This window comes from Chenopodium album, chromosome 16, assembly GCF_948465745.1.
Source record: "Chenopodium album chromosome 16, dcCheAlbu1.1, whole genome shotgun sequence".
Classification (NCBI taxonomy): domain Eukaryota; kingdom Viridiplantae; phylum Streptophyta; class Magnoliopsida; order Caryophyllales; family Amaranthaceae; genus Chenopodium; species Chenopodium album.
This window is the reverse complement of record NC_137849.1, coordinates 34,146,779-34,156,419: the sequence shown is the minus strand read 5'-3', so window position 1 is coordinate 34,156,419 and position 9,641 is coordinate 34,146,779. Positions and strand designations below refer to the sequence as shown.

Genomic DNA, 9,641 nt, shown 5'->3' with positions numbered 1-9,641 from the left:
AAATCAATGAAAATGTTCTTTTGATGTACTACCTCAATTTTTGTAGCAATTTGGAGTGATACACTTGTAAATTATTTTAATTATGACAGTAATTATAAATCGTCGACATTTTGAATATATACATTGCTAATAATATAACGACGTTCTAATGATAACATATTGTAAAAATATATAAAAATAACATAGTCAAAGTTAGTACTTCGTATATAAATAGAGTATAACGTCGAACTATTATAACTATAGCATAATACCCTTGGATGGTTTGATATGGGTTAAAGAACTTTTATTAGTTGGTCTATCCTGAAAATTGTATTTACATACCCTGGATGGATTGATATGAGTTGGATATTTTTTTTTTGAAACGTTGGTCTACCCTGACAAAAAAATGTTACTCTATCCTCCTTTTTTACTTGCCAAATTTTTTCTTTTCAAGGTGTTTTTTTTCTTTTCAAGGTGTTACAAGTATACTGTAATTGATATATCCACCCATATATCTACTTGGAAAATTCTTCTTTTGAGTTAGATGTCACATTTATCTACCTACTTTTCCTTACTACATTTTCACATGTATAGAAATCTGTAGCACAGGATATAGGGCGAGTAAATAGGGATGCATGGAGTAAGCAATAATAGGAGAGCTTGATTATTGCTTGTTCGTAAGTACATATCTAGATTGCCTAATGTACAAAGTACAGAAATCATGCTTTGATGTACTTCCTCTTTGAATTTTGTAACAATTTGATTGACAAACTTGCTAACGATAGTTAACAATTTTAATATAATTAGTAGTTATTATAAAAAGTTGATATTATGAATATACATACTCCATGTACATTAATAATGACGATGATTGTTTTTGAAAATTAAAAAAATAACATAGTGTAAAGTTAGTGTGTGAATAATATAGAGTCAATCTATTGTGAAACATGAAACATGGGAAGTATTGTACCAGTATTTACATACCTTTATATGGCTTGATATGGATTGGATGTTTTGATTGGTATGAAAAGAAAATGATACTCACTTTGTTCTTTTACTTGTCTCGTATGTCTTTTTAAGGTGTACAATTTATCTACCCGTTTTCTATTTTAGAAAATTCACACTTTTGAATTAGGTTGTACACTAATTTATCCATTTTTCCTCATTACTTATTCATTTTTATAAAATCTTATGAAAGATTGAGAACATGAGGCAAGTAAATAGAGACGCATGGAGTAGCGATAGGATAGCTTGATTGGTCCACCTTGAAAAATAAAGGTGGGGGTTTAGTTGTATCTACATGACTACATAGTCATGGCTTGCTAGATTGTCTCATGTTCAGTTGCCGGCTAGCTAGCTGATCGGACAAAATTATGCTAGAACCAACTTTTGTCCTAGTACAAGTCACTGTTTTAAAGTTGACACTTATTTGCATATAATAATAATTGCGGTTCCTAAATAATTTAGAGTGCTAAAAGCCTAAAATGGTAAAAGTTGCACTAGAATCTTGAAGAGTCGAAGGGTCAATTTATTTGGGATTTTGGTAGTGAGAATAATTTGGGAAGTGGAATTGGGATTTAGAGTGTAAAATGTCGACCGGAAACCAACTAGTTTTATTGACAATTCTTTGTTTAATAATGGAAATAGTATTGGTAATTAGGAGATGAAGATGTGAATTGATGTTTCGAAATTACAAATTGGAATGTCTATAAATCCCTGGAGATATTCCAATGGTAAGGACTTAAAACTATCAGTTTATCAATTAAAATTAAAGATTGAAGGTTCGATTCTTATCTAATTTCTAATCTCCCTTTAAATTAGGTAATATCATAATACACTAGCAAATGAATGTTTGAGAAGGTTGTGAATGAATATAAGAGGCTTTTAATCACTTGGTAATAATAAATTTATAATTAAATTTATGAAGAAATAATATAGAATTGATCCATTCTTTTGACATAAAAGTAGTCAAAGGGGGAAATGGAGTCAAGTGAAACATGATCATGATAATGATAGTTTTAGGCTTTAGGGGACCATTTGGAAAGTCATGTGATCAATAAGCCTTAAGCGTGGTTTGTTCTTAATTGTCTCCTAAGCTCCAACACAAGACCCTCATATTACTACATACATAAATAAATTACATACACATTATATTATGTCATTATGTGCACTTTTGCTTTGCAACTCTTCATTCCCTCTAGAAACTTTTAGTAAATAATAGTATATGCAAAGTAGATGTCAAGATACTCATGCTTGTAAAGTTTACAAACAGCGACCGGTGATCACAAAAACGCTAATTCTAACCATGGCGCGACAATTAATACCCACCCTTATAGTATCCGTATTTACAATGTATTTTCATCTAGATTAGAATTTATTTTATTCCCCTAGTTAGAGAAAATGTCTCTTCAAAGAAATTATTCTAGCCGAGAAAGCAATCTCTTTGTCTCTAAATGTTGTTCCTACTTTGACTTTTCCTTTAACAACATTATATTTTGTTATAAAAATAACCGGATGCTTATTCACATTCAAAAGTGTTAAATAGGAAGCTTAAATGGAGAGAAATAGAATTTAGAGCAAAAGGAATTGAACACATTGATAGTTCCTACAAAGCTGTACAATCATAACCAAGGTTTTCTTATCTTGGCCAATGTGGTAAATAACATGAAATGGTAACTTATGACCACATTTTTCTAAAATGACTACAATAAGGAATTTAAAGAAAAAAGACTACAAAGAGATTTAACAAAGAAAAAAAAATTAGCTCTGAGTTGAAGGCTGTTTTATTAGAGGTTGAGAAGTTTTTCCTAATTCTTCAGGAGTTGTTTTCACCTCCATGAGCAAGGCCACTACTTCCTTCATGGTTGGCCTCTCTGATGGTGCCGAGTTCACACAGAACATGGCTATCCCAAGAGTCTGAAGCATCTCTTGCACCATTTGGTCAGGTAGTCCCTGCAGTTTCGAGTCTAATACTGATACTGCTGGTTCAAAGCTTCCCATTTTCTTCTTCACCCATTCAACTATGTGTTGTCCGTCTCCCATCAGCTGGTTTTCGATTGCATTGCGTCCACTTAGGATTTCCAGAAGGACTACTCCGTAACTATAAACATCACTCTTTTCTGTTATGTTCATTGTGTAACCATACTCTGCAACATATGTACAGATTGTCAGACTAACTGTTAAAACATGCTAAAACTCAGTAGTAAAATTATGACAGTATTATGAATAATAATGTTGTAAATCTTTTCCTCAGTGTCTACACCACAGAATCCGTGGCCTTTAATCACGACTTCAAATAATTTTGACAACAAGGTTTGCTTCATCAATCGAAACATTGAAAATAAAACACATGTAACAGATAATTCTATAAACAAACATTATATAGTTACATAATTCTATGCATTTCCTGTTAAATAATTAGAGAATTATCAGTAATTTAAGATGAAAAAAACTTGCCTGGAGCAATATATCCATAAGATCCAGCAACTTTGGAAATGGCATGATGATAAGTAGCAGAATGCATGAGCTTAGCCAACCCGAAATCAGCGAGGTAAGCTTCATGCTTTGCATCAAGAAGTATGTTATTGCACTTGACATCTCTGTGGATAATCGAAGGCACGCAATCATGATGAAGATAGGCAAGACCTTGAGCTGATCCAACAGCAATTTTGTACCTTGTTTCCCAGTCCAAGTTCCTGTTGTTCTGTAACAACTGCTGCAAATTCCCATTTGGTACAAAATTGTAAAGCAGTAGCTTTATACTTCTGTTTGAGCAATAACCTAAGAGCTTTACAATGTTTCGATGTCGAATGTGACCAAGAATCTGTATCTCTGCAGTGAAAGAATCAATTACTTCATCTTCTTTCTTTGTTTTCCACAATTTTTTGACAGCAATCAGCTCTCCTGAGGGCATGTCTGCCTTATAAACAACACCTGAACACCCTTTTCCAATGATGTTTTCGTCTTTCAAGCAGTCTAGTATGTTGTCGATTGTGAATCCGAACTTTTGGAAAGGAATGAAAGTCCAAGGATAGGAGAAATCATCTGAACCTGCTGCAGCAGCACAGTTTGCACCTGATTTTTCAACTATGTACCTGCGGTTTCGCATAACAACTATCCAAGAAATTGCAAGTGCAATTGTAACTGATGCAAGGATCACAAATATCAGAGCTACTGTCTTGGCAGATTTTAGCCCGGTTTTCCTGAAGAAGCTCGAAGAACATGTGGAGCCGTCAAGGGATTGGCAGAGGTTATTGTTCTCAAAGAAGGAATTTGGACTTAAGGTTTTGAAAAATGGGGTGACAGGAATTGGACCTGCAAAGTTGTTGCAGGAGATATTCAAGGAAGTGAGGCTTGTCAGTAAACCAAGAATAGCGATTTTACCCGAAAGCATGTTGTGAGAAAGATCAAGAGACTGCAGTTGTGTCAAACTAGATATTGGCTCAGGAATTTCACCACTTAAAGAATTATGACTCAAGTCCAAGCTGATGGATAAGCTTGTCAAATAGCCAATTTCAGGTGGGATTGCTCCTGAGAAGTTATTGAAGCTCAAGTCAAGTAGTGTAAGCTTCTGCAAGTTTCTGATGGATTTCGGAATTTGCCCTGATAACAAATTTTTGTTAAGGATGAGTTTATCCAGGTAGCTGAAATTCCGAAAACTCTGAGGAATTTGCCCGGTAAAGCTGTTTCGACTTAGATCAAGCTGCTCGAGATTTACTAGCTCTCCCAACTCTGCCGGGATCTCTCCTGTCAGATGATTATTGTGCAAATCAAGCAGCTCGAGCACAGTAATATTACCTATCTCATGAGGAATACCACCTGAAAAACGATTCATGTATAAGTCAAGAAATACAAGATTCTGCAACTGTCCTATCTCTTTCGGAATCTGTCCAGACAGCTGGTTTTCTCCAAGCCTCAATCTCACCAAAGAATGACAATTCGCAACACCTCGAGACAAGCCACCTGTCAATGAATTCCCAAGCAACATAAGCTTGCTGAGCTTCTTTAGCCTAAAAATTTCCTCTGGAATCAAACCAGTGAGCTTATTCCTTGAAAGATCAAGCGTGTAAAGTTCACTGCAATTCCCAAACTCAGCAGGAATAGTCCCTGACACCGAGTTCCCCCACAGGAAGAAGCTCTGCAAGTACTTCAGATCACCTATCTGTGGAGGAATCGAGCCTGACAGTTGATTCTTATCCAACTGCAGAGTAGTCAGACTAGTACAGTTGCTCAACTCCGAGGGAATAGAACCTGTGAGTGCATTATCAGACAGATGAAGCTGCTGTAACAGCACCAGCTTCCCCAATTCACCAGGAATCTCCCCTGACAGATTATTAGCCGATAAATCAAGCACAACCAACGCCGAACAGTTGGATATCTCAGCTGGTATACTGCCCGTCAGAGAATTCCCCCACAGAAGTAAGCTAGTCAGCTTTCTAAGCCTTCCCAACTGAGGAGGAATCTCACCCGTCATCTTATTCATATGCAAGTACAAATTTGTAAGCTGAGAACACGAACCGAATTCAGGAGGAATCGACCCTGAAATCTCGGTGTCATACACTGCAAGTGTCTCCAACTTAACAAGATTCCCAAATGCAGACGGCAAAAAACCTGATAAACCAGTAGCAGCAACCCCAAATGTAGTCAGATTACTAAGTAAACCCAACTGATGAGGAATCTCCCCTGTCAAATACGGGTTACCCCCAAGCCGAAACTGCTGAAGAGACACTAATGAATCCAACTGAGAAGGTATTGACCCATTTAAAAGATTATCTTGTAGACAAAGTACTTCCAAAGAGGTAAGGTTCGAAAGCGAAGGCGGTATTCTGCCAGAAAGCCTGTTAGCATTCAAGTACAGATATTGCAAATTAGAGAGTTTCCCAAGCTCTTTAGGAATCTCCCCTGAGAGGTTATTCTCAGAGAGGTCGAGGAGACGGAGGTGACCGAATAGGCCGAAAGACGGTGGAATGAATCCTGATATGTTGGTAGTGGAAAGGTTCAAAAGTTGTAATGATGAAAGTGAAGAAAGTTGAGAAGGAAGAGATGAAAGATTAAGGAAAATATTTGGAAGTGAAAGAGAAATGACAGTTTGTTGGGGTGAACATGTAATGCCTTCCCATGAACATGGAGTTTCAGAGGAAGGATTCCATGTTGATAATACTGAAGATGATGATTTTGAAACAGGGTCTGCTGATGATAACAGAGAAAGTAATGCTTTTCCATCTGATGATAAACTTGAAACTGAGACTACCCAAATCATAGAAATCATCATAATATTATGAAATAATATTAATAATAATGTTAAATGTTTGGATGTCTTCATTTAATTGTTGTTCGTTCTTGTTTTTTTTTTTTTCTTTAATGGAATGAAATGGTGGGGGTAGGAATTAGAGGTTTTAAGTGGTGGTTGCGACGGCGGTGGTGGTGATGACGATGATGGTCAATGGTGGTGATTAGATATGGAGGAGACAAAGTTTATCTCTTTCATGCTTAAATTTTACACAAATGTTGTGTAGTTGAGGTAAGTGCATGTGCAAATGCTACTTCTAACTAACACTTCACTCTACTTACCAATATCAAAACTAAAAAAAGGGTCAAACTTACTTCTGCTAAACTTATTTTTTCTAAACTTTACAATGATACTGTTCATCAACTATTACAAGAAAAGACGAAGGAAAGGTTTCTTACCGGAAACGGTGCCGCCGGAGTTTGGTGTGGAGTTGTTGGATTCTTGAAGGGAGGAGAGAGATAAAAAAAAAAAAAAAAAAAAAAAAGGGAGTGTTTGGTAATAGAGAAGGTAGGGTGGCTAGGGAGTCACAAGGTTGTATGCTCAAGGCATAGTTTAAGAGTATACTACAGTATAGTTTTATTGGGAGCCAAAAATAAGGGAGAAAATGAGGAGGATATTTTTAAAATTGGATGGTTTGAATATAAAAATGTTATTCAAGTGCCGTGATATCGGCGCCACAAGAGTATTGCTTTTTTGGGTTTTTGTTTGTTCTTAATGACCCTTTATATTATTAGTAGTTAATAAACTGTAATTAGTAGTTTAATTTTTTTTGGTTTAGGAAAATTTGGGGAACAGGACAAAACTGCCCTTCTTGTCAGAGTGTAAGATACGCTTTTATCCACTCTTGCAAACTCGTCTTTATTACGGGGGGTTGCAAGATTTGGGTTGGGGTTTTTATGGTTGTTTTGGTACCAATTTGTCATATTTATGCCATAAATATGCTACTCCTGTTATCCTGTATTCAACTTTATTTTCATTAAGAACAATGGATTTGAAGAAATTGAGTTTAATACATAGTAATAAGTTAAGACTTAAGTTTACAAAAGTTACTCAAAGTTCAATTTACTTTGAGTAATTTAATGAATATGATAAGTAAATACTTCGTACAAGATAAACCAACTATTGTTCTAAATGTAATGTTGACAACATTATATTGATACAAAAATGGCATTGGGTTGAGTTGGTCCATTGCACCACACTTAAATGAAAATAGCATGGAATGGAACAATATTGTGTGTGCTAGGTTGGCCTAGAATGCCTATAGGTTGTCATAGCACGACACTATAGTGGAACATGAGCTTATCTTATGCTTGGGTTGCTCTTTTGAAAATTTAAACACAGTATGTAGATGGTGGGTTAAGCTTAAGGTACGTGGATTTAACATGACATGACGCACAACTATCTTTATGTTGTAGTAGTTAGATGTCCAATTTAGATTAGTGTTTACCTATTAGACCCAATGACAATGGTAAAATAAGTAAGTGTGTTTGAAATTATACAAAATCAACACACTCAAAATTCACAATAATGGTAAGAATGATTTAATCATTTTTGTACTATTTCATCTTGATGGTGTCATATAACATACTTTCTCCGTTCTTTTTTACTTGATCTGCTTTGACTTTTACACTTTTCACTACCTTTCATTTGACTATCTTTTATGAAGTGTTTGCAAGGAAAAATATATTCATATGAGATCTTGTTAGAATCGTTACAATTAGTACTATCATAATATCTAAGTTTTATTATTTTTACTTATGAAGAATTGAATTATAAATGGCTAAAGTTCAGCGTTAATAATCGTGATAAGTGAAACAGGTTAAATAAAAAAGAACGGAGGAAATATTTGATTTGGAAAAATACAAGAGCTTTTACATTGTAAATCATACGAGTAGTAAACTTCGAAGAGATACTTTCATCAATACTTTTCATGCATGTGGTTAGAACATTAAGATCAATTCTGCAAACTCCTAAACAAACAGAATTACAATTCAACAATGTTTGAGAATTGAGACTATAAATTGAATGCATAGAGATTCATTGGAACAAGAGAAGAGCATGTCCAAGATTTAATTATCATTTATATGTATCTACTACGGAGTAATATAATTTACGAACTATTTAATACAATATATAAACTTATATGATTTTAAATAATTATTACAGTAATTCGCATAAATATCGAGCATGTAATCTATTCCCTCCACACGAAATAGACAACAATAAAAACAACTTTTGTTACTATGCTAAACAACACTTATTAGATTCGTGGGGGTAATAATCCTTGATTAACGAAATTCCAAATGAGTGTAGCAAATAAAATGGACAAACAAATCGGGTACAATCAAGGTATTCAGGGTCCGGGTCATAGATAACACGAGGGTACCTTGGGAATAAAAAGAGTGAAATTAATGACAAATACAAGACTTAAGAGGGCAACTTAGGAGAGTGTGAAAGGTAAACTTTAAAAGATTAGAGCAAGCAAGCCATTAATTGTCTTTTTCCTTCGTATGGGAGTAACATAATTCCAACCTTTTTGTGCCTATTAAATATGATTATTTTTTATTAAATTAATTATGTGTATGTGTCAGAGTTTTTTTAATTTAGAAGGCGTGAAACTAGATAAAAGTCATAAAACCCTTGTTAAACCTTATGTGGCTTGTATAATTCATGGGTTAATTAAGCCCCTTGTGACCTTGTCGTTTAGTGGTAAATATAATTGGACTCGGGAACTCATACTTCCTCTTTTTTTTTTTATACTTTTAACACTTCTCTTTTCACGCTTGCCGATGCATGTTTTGAATCGTTAATATCTTTGATTACAAATATGTAAAAATTATAAATTTTAGATATTAAAATTGTACAAATTGAGCCGAATCTAACAAGATCTCACGTGACTATATTTTTATTTATGTATAGATCTTCAAAGCTAATCAAAGTGAAACACATGAATAGTGTAAAAGTCAAACTGTTGCACCTATTAAAAAAACGGAGGAACTATTAGCTATGAATATCAAGTTTAATTTAGAGGTGTCAAGCGCACACTTGACCAGACTCGATCCAAAACTGATTCAAAAAAAATTATCCGATTTAAATTTTGACTCACGTGTTCATAATAATTTAACATTACTTAACTTTAAAAATTAATCTCAACCCAACCCGAACCGAACTCATCAGATCCAATTCGAACACTCAAATTGACACCTCAAATTCAATTTGGTGTGGTTAGTAGGAATTTATTTTATAACCTTTAGGTGAAGGGTTCGATCATGACTACTTGTAATTATAATGCAACTCACAAGAATAGAGGATTATAATCCTCTATTCTTTTTTAAATACCAACATTTCTTTCATCATATTTGCTAACGTATAG

General features: G+C 34.5%; 1 protein-coding gene across 1 annotated transcript; it reads right to left on the bottom strand.

Annotated features, from left to right (window-relative positions):
* Positions 1-2,711: 2,711 nt before the first annotated feature.
* On the bottom strand, positions 2,712-6,328 carry LOC145585150 (uncharacterized). Its single transcript, XM_081641884.1, has 2 exons — positions 3,436-6,328; positions 2,712-3,125 (listed from the first exon to the last, which is right to left on the bottom strand). Exons 1-2 carry the CDS (start codon positions 6,299-6,301, stop codon positions 2,740-2,742), a joined length of 3,252 nt encoding a protein of 1,083 aa, XP_081498010.1. The 5' UTR covers positions 6,302-6,328; the 3' UTR covers positions 2,712-2,739.
* Positions 6,329-9,641: the final 3,313 nt, after the last annotated feature.

Bases quoted from the DNA above. Each gene is read 5' to 3' on its own strand.
- LOC145585150 (XM_081641884.1), bottom strand. From the start codon at position 6,301: ATGAAGACATCCAAACATTTAACATTATTATTAATATTATTTCATAAT. The intron at 3,126-3,435 runs GCAAGTTTTTTT...CATATGTTGCAG, and splicing joins TTATGGATATATTGCTCCAG to AGTATGGTTACACAATGAAC.